At 41.7% G+C, this 19,016-nt stretch overlaps 1 protein-coding gene across 7 annotated transcripts in view; it reads left to right on the top strand.

Moving 5' to 3' along the window:
- LOC108887933 (zinc finger protein 516) overlaps window positions 1–7,522 on the top strand; it is a 47,175-nt gene extending 39,653 nt beyond the window's left edge. For 6 of the 7 annotated variants that reach the window (XM_018683669.2, XM_018683651.2, XM_018683660.2 and 3 more), the window contains one exon: window positions 3,981–7,522. In XM_018683669.2, coding sequence (XP_018539185.1) covers window positions 3,981–4,177 — 197 coding nt within the window. In that variant the 3' untranslated portion in view covers window positions 4,178–7,522. Of the gene's footprint in view, window positions 1–829; window positions 901–3,980 lie in introns of all 7 variants that reach the window. The other variant, XM_018683687.2, reaches the window with a different exon arrangement.
- The last annotated feature ends 11,494 nt before the right edge of the window (window positions 7,523–19,016 follow it).

Here is a 19,016-nt window from a genome sequence, read left to right as displayed (position 1 = left end):
TTTTTCCTCTCCTCTCATTTTATATCATCTTTTCCCCTCTCTGCTTTTTTCTCTTTTTTAACTATGCCTCTCCTCTTCCTTTTCCCTTTTTTCTTCCTTTGTGTCCTTTCCTTTCCTCTCCTCCTCTCTTTTTCTTTCCTCTGCTGTCCTCTCCTTGGGTGCCTGATTTCCTCCCTCCTCACCTCTCCCTTCCTTCTCTCTGCTCTCCTCTCCTCTCCTCTCCCCTCTCCTGTCCTGTCATGTCCATCAGCCAGGCGGGCAGTGATCACAGTAGACAGTGAGTTAAGTAGCTTCTTTATAGAGAGTGTGAATGATATGTGGCACAGCCAGTGATTCTAAGTGACAGAGGCCAAATGGTAAGTGATGCAGTGCTCAGCTCCACCCCAAGCCCTACTGTAAACACACACACACTACATTAACACACACACACACACACGCCCATGCATAGGCTCTGTAAACACTTGCCGAGGCTGTAATTAATGTTGTCACCAGCGGTTGTCTTCAGCATGGACGTGCACACGCAGAAAAGGCCAGCCACCCCGAGGCCTCCATTAACATGCGTCATATTAAATCACTGACTTGCCTCCACTAGGTTCCATCACCATCATCACCACCATCATCACCATCATCATCACTGCCAGCTCCCCTCTATTAGCAAAGGGTGCTGGTGGCAAACGCTACTGAGTGTGTGGATGGTGGTGGAGGAGGAAAAAAAAATTGCTTGTGTGGATCTGGTAGAGCTTTTAACCGAATGCCCTCCTCCCCTTCCTCCTCCCTCCTCCTCCTCCTCCTCCCCCCTTCCCTCCCCACCCTCCTTCTCCCCCCACAGTTGGGTTTGATTTTAACGGACTCCACAGAGGTACTGACGCTCACACCACCGCTTCTGAAGCTCCCAAACAAGTATGTGGCACAATGGCTAATCACTGCCCCCCCATTGCTTCTGCATGTTTCTTATTATTACCGTCGCACCTCCGCATGTGCATCTGTGTCAATCCTGCAACCCCCCCTCCCCATCTTTTTGTGAATGTTTTTTTTTCCATGTATAACAGTCACATGTGGCACCCTCTGCACCTGGCATTAACACCTGGCATTCTCACTCCCGTGTTTTTTTTGGTTTGTTTTTTTTTTTGCTGGTTCACACCTGACATCAGCATGTGTATCCAGTACAAATTATCACAGTTGTGTCAGTGAAAACTTCAGTTTTGTTTCAATTTTGGTGATTTTCAAGTTTTAATTACACTTGAAGGTTCTTTTATTAATTGGGGAAAAAAAACAACATTACACCTGTAGATTTCTCTCAAGACTTTACTGATAAAGTCAAAAACACACACTGTAGGTTTATTTTTTATTCTTCTTAAGTTGCTAATTTTTCACTTTGCACTGACAATACTGAAATTAAATTTTCCCTTTGTTGTTCCAAGTTGCAGATTCTTGTAATACATGATTGCTTCCCCGCTTTGTGTTGTAAATACAGTGTTTTTTGTCTTTGCCTGCACTGAATCTGAAAAGTCATTCATTTAAAAAAAAAAAAAAAAAAAAAAAAAACTTTTAAAATGATAATAAATCAATTAATCCACGTTAATGACCACATAGCTAAACTGGTGGAGTTTGATTCTAATACCGTGTCCAGCAGTACAGTTCTATCATCACTGCACAAAAATCATGTAGCAACAATCCTATCAGCTAACAACAATTATCCCAAATATACATAACAGCTACATGTAGATATACTACCAGGAGTCTACATCAGAAGAGCTGCATACTGGAGTTTAGCAAGAGGAGTGATTACCTGTCAGTTGATAGCAATTGTATTTGTTTCAGTGTTAGTTGTGATTCTCTTACTACATCACTGCAACAAAACACAGGTGAAAAGAAGTGCTCATGTTTGTTTATTTAAATTCTCCAAGACACTTGACACCTTGACATGTGGTCTTCAGTGTGTTTAAACTGAAAATGTCTGCATAGACGGTAAAGATGTGTGGTTTAACAGAGAAAATTGGCATATATTCTGATAAATAATCAGTGGTTTAGGTCACCTTCCAAGGAAAAATGCCAGAAATCCAGTCCCTCAGATGTGAGATCTTGCTTCTTTTTATGTCTCCGCGACAGAGACAGCCACGGCCGGAGGCATTATTTTTTCCGGTTGTCCATCCGCCCATCCCATTCTTGTGAATGCAATGTATCAGGAGTGCCTTGAGGGAATTTCTTCAGATTTGGTACAAACGTTCACTTGGACTAAAGTGTGAACTGATTTCGATGGTCAAAAGTCAAAGGTCAAAGGTCAAGGTCACTGTGACGTCATATAACACATTTTTGCCCATAACTCAAAATTCAAATTCAAGCACTAATTATGACAAAATATCGCACAAATGTCTAATAGGTATGGATTGATCAAATGATTAAATTTTATATTAAATTAGGTCTCTGTGACAGACAGGTTTTGCAAAAGCACTTTTCTAGCCATTATTCAACAGCATAACTCACGAACAGAAGGAAAGATTGGGAGCATATTTCCTGAAACTTGACTGGTTGGGCAGCAATTTCAATCTTTGTCTTTTATGTTAGTAATTTGAATATCTTTGGCTTTGGATTGTTGGATGGACAAATAAAGGAGTCAGTAGAGTAATCAATAATGAAAATCGCCGCTTTGCCAAATGGAACACTAATGGAGACAATTCAAAAGAATGTTTAGGATTATGTGTAAATGGGGCTTAACAAATATAACAAGTTGCAAAAACATTTCGCTCAGTTTCTTAAATGACTTTCAGAGTTTTTCAAGTCAGTGATGGAGACAAGCACTGAGGCAGAGGGAACAGAGAAGTAAATCTTTCCTGCTTTGACATTCGAAGAGAGGAGGGTTCTACACACTGCGCCTCCATCTTAATTAATCACACACATCACACACAGACACACACAGACGCACCCGCGTGGACTCAGATTTACCGCACACTATGAATGATGGGAGCAGGCGCGGCAGAGGGGTCCAATTAGATGTAGTGTTGACGCTGCTTTACGGTGACGATAACCTTTAGTATAATGTAGTGCACCGGTCCCGTCAGCGATGTTTCCTCGCAGGACGATGTCGTGGAGGTTCTCGCTTTCCTCTCACGTCTCACCCTCTTTCCAGCTGTTTTTTTTTTTTTTTTTTTTGATTTTTGTGATTAATTATACCTTTTTTTTGTTTTTATCTCTCTCTTTCTCACCTCCCCCTTCCTCTTCTCTTTCTTTCTCTCTGTTGTGTTTCTGATGATGTATGATAACAGCTATATTTCCCTGTTTCTTCTTCAGGGAGAGGGGTGCGGGAGGGGCATGGGGAGTCATTTGTTTTCCCGCTTTGATATTCTTCCATTTATCAAAATGATAATTAGGTGCAATTAAATGGCAATCTCATTTGTTTTGTTCAGGTGTGTGTTGTTATTTTATTTTATTTTTTATTTTTTTTGGCGAGGTGTCTGTGCCATTGTAGGTCAGTCTAATTAGAAGAGAGAGTATAGGGTGTACACTGAGTGTGTGTGTGGGGGTGAGAAGGATGGGGGCCACAGTGTGGCTTGGGTGATTGAGAGAAATGCACAGAGAAAGAAAAGTAGGACTGTTCAGACAGGGGATCTGTGGCGCTTTTCTCCAGATGGCAGGAAATGGAAAGGAAGAGTTAGTCCATCTGGGTCAGGATAGAGAAGCAAAATTAACTTTTAAGTGCAATTAGGTGTAAAAAATTAAATGTGAATGCTGCTCTTGACCTGCATAATGTATCCCTGTTTCTAGCTGAATGCCACCATGTGTCTTGGTTTATGTTTGTCTATGTTTGCTTGTTTCTCTCCACTTTTTTTGTTTCCCCTGCAGCGAGTCTCATCCGTGGTTCACTTTGTTTTGTCTTGTTAAATCCCTGTCCTCCCAATTCCCTAAAAAGTCTTGTCCTCTCCACATTCAATGTATAGCATCATCTGACCTGTCAAGTTTTTGTGTGTGTGTGTGTTTCTCAGGGGAGAGGCCATTCTGCTGCCAGCTCTGCCCATACCGAGCCTCTCAGAAAGGGAACCTAAAGACGCATGTCCAGAGTGTCCACCATATGCCTTTTGACAACAGCCAGTACCCGGACACACGGAGCCTGCTACTGAGCCAGGAGGAGCGAGGAGCGCTGGCTGCCAAACACCCACCGACCCCACAACAACAACAATAACAGTAAACCCTCTGATAGACTGACCAGGATCTGGACCTGGGACCAGGGTCAATCCAGAGTCCAGAGACCAGATTAGTCAGGGAATCACACAACCCTAAAACACTGTCACCATTCCTAAATATCAGAGGACTGGAAATAGGACTCAAGACTCACGATTGACTTTTTGAGCCTCTCCTTTCCACCCACCATCCTTTAATGATCTTAGAAGAAGTAGTTTTTGAAAGTTTTTTTTTTTTTAATTGTAAAGAAGCTAGTTAAAGCTGTGCTTGGCAATTGTAAAATAACAAAATGGGGCCACAGAAAAAGAGTGTCTTATCTCCTAATGGAAATAATTCACAGTGAAATTCTGCAGTTTGAAATTCAGGTGTCAGTTATGCTCAGTGGGAATTCTTCTCCACAAGAAGAAGTGAAGAGTGAAATGTAAAGAGTTAGGAGGAAAGCTGGACTCACCAACTGATGTTTGATCTTTTGCTTCTCTTGGTCTTTTTTTAGTGTGAAGTTTGGCAAAAATAAGTAAGTTGTGTTTAGTTTACATCACCTTATCGGAATATGGAGGCCCTCCGAAATGAAATAGTTACCTCTTGCTGCCACTTTGGAGGTACCAGCAAGTGAAGTTGCTTAGCGCAGCTTCACATAAAAAGCAACATTTGTATGAAAAGAAGAGGAAAAAATGAACTTGAATGTAACTGCAATTTAGTCAAGAACTGTGGCATCACTTTGGCTGCTGTAGTTGCAACCCCCCACCCCCCAAACCCCCATTATTTTTTAGCTTTATGATATGAGTTTGTGCATTCCTCAGGACACCAATCATCTAAGAGATGACACGAGGGAGGAGAAAGATGTTCTGCCCTTCATCAACAGTCAACTGACACATTGCAAGTTTGTCTCCTCTGGGTTCTTGCATCTGTGCGTGTGTGTGTGTGTGTGTGAGAGAGAGAGAGAGAGAGTGTCTGCGTGTACAAGTGTGTTAAAATCACTTCCCTCCACTCCAGAGTGCAGTGACCACTCTGAGGCTGTGCAGCTCATGATTAGAAAGAGAGAGAGAGAGAGTGTTGGAGAGAGGTAGGATTAAAAAGAAGGAGGGAGAGAGAGAGAGAGACAGAGAGAGAGAGAGAGAGAGAGAGAGAGAACGCTAATGGGGGTGTCTGCTTTAGTGCTCATTAAAAAGAGTGTGCGTTTTTAATAGCCAATATAAATGAGCGTACCATTTTTATGGTCATTCAATTATTGTCCATTTAAGAGGAAGGGACTGAGTGGAGGCAGTTTCCCTCCATAACTCCATCATATTAGAGTGTATTTCCCACACCAACACTTCTGACTTTGAATTAGGCTCCAAAACAGTGGGAGTGGCAGGAGGATGTTAGCGGACTGCACAGATTAAACTCCACTTTATGTACATACAAAGGAAAATATGATACTGGTAGTGTCTAGCCAGGAAAGATGTATCTTTATGTTTCCCATAAAGACCCAACACTTTTGGTGTCAATCTCACCCAAACACCCAAAACAGGGTCACAATGTAATCTGAGGAAGTCACAAGTTAGTTATTGGGACAGGGGAAAATCAGAAATATACTTTTTCATACATTATTTTCTTGTAAAAAAAGTGGAAATCATCTAAAAGTTATTCAAATTAAGCAAGGTTTGCAGAAGGACAGAGTGAAGGGGTCAGCAAGGAAGAGAGAGACAGAGCAGCCAGGGGTCAGGAGGTCAGGTTTCCAGAGAGTTCAGGGATAAATACATGAGGTGGAGAAATTTCGAAGCCTACTGAACTGCAGAGTTGTCACAGCCTTAACACAGGTGTGTGTATGTGAGTGTGCATTAATGCATGTGTATGTGCATTCTTTTCAAACCTCTCCATATTGTATAAGAGGTTCACTAACTTCTGTGTACTCCAGCCTCCCTCTAATGCTTTGCATACTAGCCTACCTCCTTTGCAATGAAAGCCTGTTTAAAGTTTGTCGGCTGGTATAAAGGTAGAGCTGTTCTTTGCAAGGACGATTTTTTTTCCTTTGGTGTTCTGTGCACAGTTTTCCCCCCTCAGTGGTCTCCCAAGACTGAATAAGCCATGCCTTGATGCGCGGGGGAAAGAAGAAGAAGAAGAAGAAGAAGAAGAAGAAGACGACAGTTCAAAGTAGCTCCAACTTAAAGAGCAAGAGTAGAACTGTTGATTTGCGGAGACTTTTTTTTTGTAAAATCAAAATTCACACCAGTTAAAGATTACGGAGCATACAGAGTACTGTACTTCCCATCTATTTTGAGACCTCAGTAGTTTTTACATGATGATGAAATGGTTGTTTTACCAGTGGGTTGTTTAAATTTGCATACAATATTGTGTGCTTGAATATGCCTAATAATACACAAATGTGTAAACTGAAGGTGTGGGTAGTGAAAATACTTGAAACGGATACTCTAGCCTTCGAGGTAGTGTAGTACTAATACCAATGTACAGAATTCCCTTTAAGATTAACTCCTCAGTTTTGAATTTGTACTCCGAAGTGTGACTTAGAAAAACTATGAAGCAGGAGTGAGTGTATGTAATATAAACTGTATATCTGTAATCCACTTTTACCAAACCCTTTATATACAGCAGTAGAAACCAAATGGCATTACTAGTGCACTTAGACTAGGTTACTGCTTTAACTGTTCTCATTTTGTCCGATTCTAGCTAAGGTTTCTTTGAGAATGTCCTTTTACTGGTGCCAGCTAACACACTTCAATGTCAGCTCTGTTTTCGAGGCTTGTTTGTTAGGATGATTCCATAGATTTTAATGACAGATGATTTGTTCTGTGATGGCTGTGTGGCACAGCTTTTTAGCTATGTTTCCTCATGGAAAGTTTGATAATGCTAGGTGCAGCAGTGCTTATTTTTTCATAAAGATGTAAGAGTGTGTTTTTAGTCTTTCTCTTTGCTAAACTGTAGGATTTGTTCAGTAGCTAGTCATGGCTGCCCTCCCAGAGGGACTGGCAGGTGTTGTTCTTTTCTCTTTGGTTGGGTTTTTATCATGCCTCTTAAGTTGTATTATTTGTGTCCGTATTGCTTTTTTTATTTGTTATGAACTTCATGATTAATTTACCTTTAGAAGACATTATTATTCCAAATGTATTTGGTTGATATCTGTATTTATTATCACATCAAAAAGGATAAGAGGACAGAGGCAGACAGGAGCGTGTGTTTTAATTTGATTTTTCTGGGTTGTTTTTGTTTTATACCGTGTCGTTTTCAAGCCAGCAAGCCGATGTGAAAGCTCTACCTCGTCTGAGCCATTCTCAGTTCTGTTACACTTTTGTACATCATTTCAAAAAGATGTAATGTCATGTCCACAATAAAGACACACAAAATAGCACCTGTTGGCAGTGTTTCATCTGGTTTTGCTTGTTTTGCTGCTGTGACGGAAGTTTAGATGAAAAAGCTTCACAGATTCACAGTTTTCAGATTTTATTTTTCCCTTTTAGTCACACTACTGGTGTAAAAATTCCAAAGAACCATGCAATGCACTGTCTGTGGGATTTAAAACTCAACATATTCTGTCGTCTTTTGTGTCTCTCACATGCCTCATTCTTGTTTAGGTCACTCATGGTCATCAGATGATACTGTCGGCACTGTACACTCAAGCTCACCACAGCTACAGGACATAAAAGCCCTGTTTACAGCGTAGGATGTAAATTGTTCTTGTGATTTTACCTCTATGTTGCCATATGATTAGCATTGCCACCTAGCAACAGAGAGGTCCTTAGGTTCAATGGGCACTTAAAGTGTGGAGTTCATTCTGTATGTTGTCCCCATGTTTGCATCATGTGCGTTGCTGTGATTATCTCACACAGTCCAAATACATGCAGGTCAGGTGAACTGGAGGCTCTAAAAGTCACCAGGCTCAGATCTGACTCAAGACTGAGGTTGCATGGTGTGGAGTACAAACAAAGTCTATGTGACAAGACAGGATGAATAGGTGGGCCTGATCGTTCTGCCATATGGTGCTGCTAACGTTCTTGCTGTATCTGGAGTAATGCTTTTCTCTTGTTATTTTATGCTATATATACATGCAGTTAAGTCTGCAGCTTCATTACATTGAATATAGATGCAAATTTACTGTAAATTGTCCCACACATGCACTTGATTAAAACTCCACCATTCTAACCTGTTTCCTGAATACAGTTTGGTATCTAATAATGCCTTCTGGCTCTGACTGAGCTCCACACATAAATTCCATTGCCTGCAGAAGTAAGTGAAAGTGGTCATGATTCATGAAGATGAGGTGAAAACAGATCAGACCTAAGCCATACTGCAAGCTGTTCGCTTTCATAGCATGTGACACATTTGATGGATAGTGACTTTGATGTTCGCCCGGGCCCATTGGCACCTTGATGTCCATGTGTGGCCGCACGGTTGAAGTTGAGCTGCCAAGCAACGGTGATGAGAAACCCTCACCCTTCAACTGCGAGGGACCACCTAGGGATTCGTTGCTACTTTGCCAGTCTCTTTCATGTTCCGGTGTCTATGTGCACCATCTGTCTGTCGATTTGAGTGACGGCTGAATGACGGGTTCCCTCTGAGAACATGGCACATAACGTTAATGCCAGGCAGGCCTGCGGGCTGAGAAAAGACTGCAGCTGCCCGTCACTCTTCCCAACCTCATCAGTCACTGCGAAGGCAGACGTGAAGGCCCTGAGCTCCCTGAAAAATCTGTTCGCTGACATCTCTTCTTTCTGTCACACAGCAGAGAGAAGCTGACTGACTGACTGACTGAGGTGGAAAATACGCTGAATGTCAGGCTGACTCAAATTTGATGGATAGGTGTGTTGGAGAACAGAGTATAATGTGATTTTTTTTAAATTTCCCATCTTTATGTGTAAGAGAAAGCAGTTGTTGTTCTCTTTAGAAGTCGTAAGTGTAACCACAGGGGTATCAACAGATTACCTTTTCCCACTGCACAGAGAATGTACAAGGTCTTACCTTTTTGAATGCATGTTTATAGCTTATCTCTGCGTAGGCCTGATCGGATTGGGATCGGATCAGATTGGATTTTTGGACTGACACATGGTAGCTGATATTATGTGACCTTTATGATGCCCCAAATGGAAAAGATATTTCACTCCAAATCATATTTTGACGAAAATGGGATAGCCTAAAACAATATTTAGACCTCCACAGAATGTTAAAGGCTGCATGATGTTTCAAACAATATGTTTTTTGGGGTCATCAAACAGTGTAGTAAACCAGCCTTCACTGTACCTTTTCAATATTGGAATTGGATGACTATGTCTGACAATTTTTGTAACTTTACAAAACCAACAATCCAACAAGCATGCCCATTTCATGCAGCAATGAGGTGAGAAAGTAGACAGGATTCAAACCCTCTAGCTCTCATTTTTCATTCCTTACACAACTATCACTTTTCATGTCATTCAAAAAAAATTTACCACCAAGAAGAACTTCAAGGAGTAAACTGTCCAAAAATGTGTTATCCCTATGTGAATGATTATCATGTCTTGGACCTCTGTATGACAGGCTTTTGATCCTGCTTTCAAGTTTGGCCAGAACAGAACAGAGAACAGAACTGCTATAAATCTATTTTTAGCCATCGTTGGACAACAATCAATGCCATTGTCTTATCTGTCCAGTAAATATAAGGCTGTACTCAGAGGGTGGTTAGCTTAAACAGCACCTCTACAGCTCACTTATGAACATATTATATCTTATTTGTCCAGTCTGTAAAAACCAGGGTGTAAACATCACAAGTTGCAGTTGAATGGGGTTGTGTGACTATTTCTTTGCATGGAGCAATTTTATTTTTTTGCCTTCAGTTTTTATGCTAAAACAAGTCTTATATTCACTGTACACAAATGAGCATGGTATCAATATCTCAAGCTCCCAGCATGAAGGTGAATATCTTCCAAAGCTTTGCCTTAAGACAAGAAGTGCTTCAAGTGGGTCAGTAGCGTTTCAACACAGGGTGAAGTTTCACCATGTTTTACTGTACCACAATTACTAATAAATGGGTAAAACTTCCAACATTCCAATTCCAATTCTACAATTGTTAAAAAAAAAACTGATGGGTAAGATTTAAAAATTTCTCGCGTTAGCACCATCCTGTGGTAGTATCAAGAGTAATACTGTGGCAGAAAGCAAAGTATACCACTACACCTTGACCAAAAGACCCAATACATAGACTGCACTGTGTTCAAAAGGATTCTTTCATTTCTCCACAAACAAAAACTCAAGCCATCGAACTGTGAGGGTCACCTTCATTTTACAGTAACACTTAACATGTTTCTGAGCCTTTCATTTCATCACATCTCTGGTATCTCTTGCATTATTGCTGCATGTAAAAATGAACTGTAGTAATCTCTCTGGAATAGCTTCCTCTCTTCTACTTTGCATGTAACCCTTTGTAGCTCTGCTGTGTACAGTCCAAGTCAGAGGGCATGATCTATATCTGCCACCAGGGAGCACTATCCCTCTCTAATGGCTGCTAAACGGCCTTCCTCAGGAAGACAAGGGCCACATCACAGACCAAATGGCACTTGTATATGTACAAAAGCTGCGGCAGCGTGGGCAACGGAGGGGTAAATATACTTAAAACACACTACGGCGTAAATCAGCATGGCAGCCTTGACTACAGTTACCACCAGAGAGTCCGACTCCTCCGCATTTCCCAGGCAAAAGGCCAAACGCATTTACAACACTTCAAGTGTCTGCGACACAAGAACGCCCTCTCCACTGTGAAATATGTAAATATTGCACTAATCAAAGGGTGGTGGAATTGCAAAATGCCACGGAAAGGTTATGACCTGGAGCCTGTGCTAATAGGGGAGTGAGGGAGGGAGAGGAAGAGGAGAGTAGAGGAGGTGGTGGTGGAGGGGGGCGGGGGTTGAGTTGCGGTGGTGGTGGTGGGGTTTGTGGGGGTGTGGGGTGGGTGGGGAGGGAGAGGAGTGACAGCTACCACAGGCGTTTCTCCTGCCTGAGGAGGACCTTCACATGCTGACCTCCGCCTCCTGCACTCCAACGCTCTGACAGTAATGAATAGGAAGGGGCTGTTTATGCATATCAAATGTTATTTACTCTCCCACAGTCAACTGTAGCCACAGAGGATAGAAAGAGAGAGCAGCAAAAAAAACAGGATATTCCCAAAGACCGTGGGCTGCCATTAGAACAATGTGGACAAGAATGCAGAGGCCTCTGCGGTGCACTGAGGTTAATCTATCTATCGCAATGAATTACATGACATGGTTTTTGTGGGGCTTTAGCTTGACTTGCTTTTAAAATGCTGCATTGTTCACTGCCTTGATTTTCTTCCAAGATTTGAGTGCTCGACAGATACAGAGTACCTACATGAAAACAAGCCCATGTAAGTATTTAAGTGAACTTGACAATGAACTCCTCTTGATATCTAGCCCACATGATTATTTACTTCAACTATCTCCTGCTCCACCAAACTAAAGTCTATATCCAGAGACAGAATCAGGGGGATGTTAACATACATTCTAGTCATGTAATATATTTTTAAGCAGGATTAATTCTTTTCCACATTGACATGATTGGTCTTAAATAGCGCAAACCTTAAAGCCAGAGGGAGGAAAAGCCTGAGCGGAATTATTCAAGGGAATGACGTTCGACGTCAAGCTCAAGAAAATGACCTTGAGCGCGAACAATGAAGAATCAGCCGCCAGAAAACGTTTGTGTTTTTCCCGAGCACGCGTGTCATCGTCATCGGTTTACGGCTCGGCTTCATTTTCCATCACCCCTTGTGAGAATTAAGTTGGATCTTAAGTATGTAAATGAGAACCTATTCTGTGCCCCCCACCCTCTCTTATATGAATCCCAGGACAGACCATGACATTTAACATCGCCTTCACTAATTTGTGCTTAATAGCCAAAAAGTGATTAGAATTAACATTAATGACATTTCATATGTCTTCCCTTCTACATTCATTACTCCTTCTCTGCTGCTGATACTTAACCAGCTAATGCTGGTGGCTGATTCTTGCAGCTTAAATTTCATGTTACACTTACGGCAGAAATCTTTCAGTTGCCCTTTTTTACTCTTTACTTTTTTCTGCAAGATGGCAACAAGGAAGGAGAATTAAAGGAGGGGAGGGAGGGGTGGTGTTATAAAGCCTTTAAGTTGGGAATCTATTCTATCGGTCACACCCTCTTTACCAATTGACATGAGCATGGCTGCAGATTAAGAAAAAGGGGGGGTCATCTGTTTTGTGGCTCAGTGCCTATTCTATCACCCTCAGCCCTTCTTGTTGAAACAAATGCTGTCCGATACCCTTCATCTCTTCTTCTCCTTCAGCGGCGCGAACCTCACTCCGTTATAGTTTTCCCCCAACAGGGCCAAATCACAGAGGATAACAGGGCCTGAAGAAATGCTATCTTTTTCTCTCTCTCTCTCTCTCTCTCTTTTTTTTTTTTTTTGCTTATATCTGTGCTTGGAGGTGATTATTGCATGAAAAATGAACATTGTGTTTCTATCAAACGACCGTCTCCACCAACCCTCCGCCCTCCTCTCTAGTAATTAGTGATGGTCTCCAACCTTGTCCAAGGGCGCTGAGCTTTTCCCATGTGCTTCTACAGGGAGGTCACCCAATGCTACAGCAAGCATGTGACAAAGGTGGTTCAACATTAGCCTCACCATTTACTAATTTTTTAAAATATGATGGAAATTTTACTGCAAAAACCATAGTAAAGCAGTAAAACTGAGGCAACATTTTCAAATTTTATGTGTGTATATGTATGTATGTGTGTGTGTACACACACACAGACACACACACACACACACTAAAAATACTGCCAGGCATATAAATTAAAGCGTTACAGTCTTAAATAGTAATACAATATCACTTGAGTACTGTGCGACAAAGTTTAGCTTTAAGCAGCACAGATGGTGACTGACTGACATGTTTTCCCCTCTGGGCTTACCATATTTTTTTGTGCTCACTGCTGAGATGTTCAGCACCTGGACAAACCCATATACTCTGCTCAACTTGGCTGCTGCTGATACCAGCTCTCATACATTCTTGCTGTCCTTTGAGCTTCAGTGTACAACTGCAGCCAGTATGCCAAAGAATAGACACAGACACCAAAAAAGAGTGGGGTTTGCCAGATTCGTTCATGTCAATCAGTAGACTCACTGTCAACCTGATAGCCTGTGGATATTACTCCTGTTATACTGCTGCCTGCAGACTTTGGAACGACTTGATGCTGCAGTTTGGTTAAATTATACGACTGTTAGTGTTAATAATTGTTTTACATTTTGATTTTAATACTTAAATTGTCTCCAGGTCATTTCTTACATCTGCTTCTGTACATTTATTTACTGTTAAAACATTACACATTCAGCATCAACGCAATTATCACTTATTATCAATAATACTTAATCAGCTAGGCACTATTACACGAAAACCAAAAGAAGCCACGCTAATCCGTGTTTACAGCAATTTAAGTTTTAAATGGCAAAGGCAAAAACCCAATATAATTAATGTTTTTCTGCAGGTTTATCTGATTTTATATTTAGTCTGTTGTGTCTCATTAACTGGAGGGCAAAGTTTAAACACCTTTTTTGTTTACCACTGCAACACAGTTGTAATACAAGGATGGAAGACACAGGTAGACGTAGAGGAGGAAAACACATAGGATTGTTGTGGACAAAGGGAGAAGTGAGGGTTTTTCAGTGCAGGACTGGGGGGTTAAAAGGGTAAGAAGAGCTGGGGGTGATCATGGGTAATGGCAGGGGCCTTGACGCTGACAGACAGGCCAATCTCTCGCCTGGACAGACTCAAGAGAGATGTGTCAGTCTCCGCCGGCACCCCGGGCCAGCCGCACCACCACACCGCTAAATGTGTATTGGCAAAGTGTCGGTGCCAATGCCATTAGCCAGCAGACTTAAATTCCCCCTGTAATTTTCTATGGCGCTCCTCGTTATTGGCACCTCTGATGGGTTGAGTATTTGAATCCTGGTTCACTTTTAATGGATGACTGGTGGTGGTGAGCAGTGGGGCAATTTGTTATCACACTTACAAGACATGTGCACACACACACACACACACACACACATTGGTGTTATGGTCTTTCAAAGAATCTCCATAGACACAATTCATTTCCAGTTACCCCCAGTTTTTACTAAACCCTTGTTTGCAACCTAAGTTAACACACATTTTCTGACATAATTCTAAACTCCAGTCCTTGTCATAAACCACCTCTTATGGAAGTAAAACACAACAATGGTAATGGTAGAAATCTCCAAATAGTGGAAGCACATTGTTAATAATTAAACCAGTGGTTCCCAACTTTTTTGGCTTGTGACTTGAGATTTCACATGTCTATGAGTTATGCATTGATGTATTAGTATTAGCAGTGTCATATATGAAGAACTCACAGAGGCCATTTTCCTGCAGTTTTACTGATAGTTCATTTTGATGATAATACTTAACTCCAACTTAATTAAGTATTTTTTAGAGCATTGTAGTCACGTAGAGGATCCGAGTACATCTTCCATCACTGAAATCTCCACAGTCTACATGTTTGAAACTTACTCAGTTGTTCTCACAAATAGAAGAACAAAATACAGACACACACACACACACACCTCACTCACATTAACACCCCTCATTACACCACAAGGACACATCTAATGAAGGAGAAAAGACAAGAGACAGAGAGTTTGGAGACATTTCCTAACTTCCAGTGCTGATCTGAGATAAGGCCTTTGCCAATCAACCCTTACTCATTAGCTTTATAGGGCAACAAGGACAAACTTGCATGTGGTCTGATTGTGATTAGCATTTAATTTAATTTTTAATTTTTCATCTTAATTCTCCCTGGATCATGATACAATGACTGCAAAAAAAGAAGACATTTTTACTTTCTCTTACCATCTGTGACCTAAAAACACATTAAAACTGCTAGAATTTTCATGAGCTAACGATTGTGAAGTTGTTTTGGACTCTTATGGGATTTGTAGCTTTGAACGTCTCTTTCACAATTTTTTCTTACAAATCTCCTTCTCACTCTGCTCTCTCCCTTCTAGCGACATTGCCCGTAGTGTATCGAGGGAATACAGCCTTCATCAGGCCAAGACAAACACCCTCAAAAACACACACGAAAGTTAAATAACTATATACAGGAGCAATTTAGCGCTACTGTAATTTGTATATAGTGTTTGACAACCTTGCTGGAGAAGTTTTCACCCCAGAAATGCTAAGTAGTCCCAGCAGGAGTCAGTCAGGAAGAGGAGAGGGGCTCTTTGCTGTTTAATGTATTCTTCAGCAGCCCAGAGGCCTCCAAAACACTGCATGTCTTTACCATCCACTGTACACACTCACACTTGTGCACAGACACATGTACACACACTCACATATCTGTCGGCAGTCAGGCTCTGAAGGAACACTGCTAATGGGGCTGTTTTTAATGAGCCAGGAAGAGGAGAGTGACCCTTCGAAGGTGAATATCTCTATCTCTCTCTCTGTGTTTTGCTGTGTGGAAGCATATGCATGCATGCCATTCACACACGCTCACACGCGCTCAATATCACGTGTACAGTACATGCACACAAGTCCTTGTGAATTTCGACGAAGTTGTACTATTTATGTCTAATTGTTTTTAACTGCCATAATTACTTTCGTCTTTCAACTCGTTCATTCATCCAATCCTCCCATCAGGAGCGAGCGCGTGAGACATCAGAAGGCAGAAATGTGTGTTTTTACGGCTGGAGAGCCTGCATAAATTGTAAGGGTTTGAAAAAAGAGCCCTGCAGCAATAGTCCTCTGCAAAGCTGCAGGAGATCCGTCGATTTCCTCAAGTTCCACTTCACGTTGCAAGGGACATATCCATCCCCAGACAACCATTTCACTTTATTTCACTGATTTTATGATCTTTGCCTGCAAAGCAAAAAAAAAAAAAAAAAAAAAAAAAGGAGGAGAGGAAAAGGAGGCAGTTCTGTGAGCAGCCAAAAGATGGCACACTATGTATGGTGGGAAGAGGGGTGTGATGAGCGTTGTGGCGGCTGTGGTGTCTGTATTTAACCTAGAACCTGGACAGCGTCTGTGTTTCCTCTGCTGGGAATCTTCTGCTTCTAGGATTCATAGAGGAGGAGGAGGAGGAGGGAGAAGAAGGAGCTAGGTAGGTGAATGGATGTCATGCTTCTGCTCATGTTGCTCAACAAGCCGTACTGTGGCTGCTTTTACACTAAAATGAGCCTGAGGATATATAGCTGTGACATTTTATCTGAGAGCCCCCCCTTGGTTCATTTTGTCTGCAGAGCATGTGGAGTTACAGTGCAATCTCAGAACACAGCTAAAAATAATAGTTATTAACGTCTCAGACAGAAAATGAATGCACTAACTAACCAGGTAGAACATGTTGTATGGGTTAAATTTTTTTGGTTTCCAAAAAAAAAAAAAGTAAAACATGAAAGGGGATATGGAAAAGATTATTTCATACATCATTTTTAAAACAAATTTGTCATGAAGTATCTTCATTAATTCTGCCAAAATTGCCTTTTTATGGGTGTTGCTGATTTCATTTAATCACTCTTTCCTTGCGTTTGTGCTGCAGAGACAGTTTTATATTGGTACTAAACAATTTATTTTTTTGCCAGACATGAATAATTGGAATGTCCCTTTTCTAGTGGGTTAATTGGGAATCATCACATTGTCATTATCACAAAAATACAACGTGAAATTTGCTCTTAGAAAGGCTTATGATTCATGAAGTGCTGATATTACAATTTATATTCACTCATGTTAAAGTTCATAAAGATGTTTTTAAATATCAAATACATTTTATTTTCTCTATCTTTAATGGATACATATATAAATTATTGTGTCCCTTTTATTGTACTTTAGTGGAATAGAATAACAGTCTTTTCCCACAGTGTGATTACATTTGCCTCTGTTGCCACACAAACACTTAACATCCGGGCTTTGAACATGAACATGCTCCTACACACTCTACAAAGACACACACACACACACACCCATGCTACAAGACCACTGAAAATCAATGTGACAGGTTTCAGTCGTCCCTCAGTGTACACATCCCCTCTCAGACTCTCTCCTGACATCTGCTCGATTACCTCCTACAGCCACACACACACACACACACACACACACACACACGCACAAGGAGGGGGGGAGAGAGAGAGAGAGAGAGAGACGCCCTCCCCATGGCCGCTCTAAGCCCCTCTGAGCCATATGAAATGTAGTCGGTGCAGGAGAAACCAGATACTGCTGGCTGTGTCACATTGCGTTTGCCACCACCCGTCAGGAAGCGGGTCTGTTTGACTGCCAGACATTATGACAGCGTCAGTCATCCTCCAGCCCCAGCAGCAGGCTGTGGGACAGAGGAGAGGAAAAAGAGAAGGGAGAGAACGAGGGGTGGGTGGGTGATTGGGTTAGACCTCCACCACAGGCTGACTAGGAGGTGGCGAGGACAGGAGTGGAGTCCTCCGTTTACAAAGAAATGAGATCAGAGTATCAGATTTCATACAGGAATATGCAAACACATCTACATGCTCGCTAACATTCAGATACAAAAAGGTACAAAAGGTGATAGAGCTCATTCATACAGTCACACTTGCTAAGAGATACATACATGATACATATTTTTTCAGCTGGTCCAAAGCTTTGAAGTGACTCTCTAGTGGCTCTCTAACCTCTTGCATTATGCTTGTGTGTGTGTTTTTGTGTCTGGCTTGGGGATTTGACAGCTGGCAAGTTGATGATTGAGCTGCTTATCCTGTCAGACCTGACGCGTAAACTTGCATTTTTATTTCATTTTACACTGCTTTAATGTGTGTGTGTGTGTGTGTGTGTGTGTGTGTGTGTGTGTGTATATATATATATATATATATATGTATATATATATATATATTTTTTTTTTTTTTTTTTTTTTCAACCTAAGCTGCAGGAGAGTGCAGTATGTCAGGCCAGAAGGAACGCAGATAAAAGCCCACTACAAACACTCGTGACAGTCAAGGACACACACACGCAAACAAACACAGGTGTACACTCAAACCAACCTGCACTTCATACTTTCTCGTACACACACAGAAGATGTGACGGCAGCTCGGTTTGTCAGGTCATCCGACAGCACCGACAGAGCCGTGAGCTCCCATGTGGCCTGGAGAGTTTCCAGACAGCAGGACAGGAGGCCCGGACAGCAGCACCTCATGCCCTCGCCTCGTCTTGCCACCCCCACCCCCCACCCCACCCCACACACACACACACATGCACAACACCCCCTCCCTGGTCTCACCTCCCGCCTCACCTCCAGCCTCACCCACTGCCTCTCACTGTGCAGGACAGCAACCCTCAGAAGAGCCCGGCAGGATGAGAGATGATGGACAGGCCTTCTCTGGTGTGAACTCTCGCCCTCTCTGGCCAATGTCATGGACAGACAGCTCGATGTGACATAGAGCAACAGAAAAGGAAGCACTGTTAAAGCGGTAATTCTCAAAATGCTTGTGTTTTGGTGAGTTTTGTCTCTGTATGTTGCTGTAATGTCTTTGCTTTGCGGTTTTGTGTGCCAATCAAAGACTGTCTGTGGAGTCTTTTTCCTTTGTATAACGTTTACATTTATAGAGCTCTTTTCTTTGTCTTCATATCCACAGTGATTATAGGAGCTCATGCTTACACCTTTTCTTCCATTGAATTATTCTAATATGTCGAATGCATTACTTCCTGTCAGCTGGTTTTAAGAACAGCAAATGCTAATCCAGACTTAAATTTAATCTATTAACTCAAACTTGATTCACTACTGTGTTATATTAGTGACCGAAAGTTCTAAAATGGACACATGTTCAGTGGTGGAAGGAACGCTCAGCTTTACATTAATAA

This window comes from Lates calcarifer, linkage group LG15 (genome assembly GCF_001640805.2).
Source record: "Lates calcarifer isolate ASB-BC8 linkage group LG15, TLL_Latcal_v3, whole genome shotgun sequence".
In the NCBI taxonomy this organism is placed as follows: Eukaryota; Metazoa; Chordata; class Actinopteri; family Centropomidae; genus Lates; species Lates calcarifer.
This window is presented reverse-complemented; position numbering and strand designations above follow the sequence as displayed.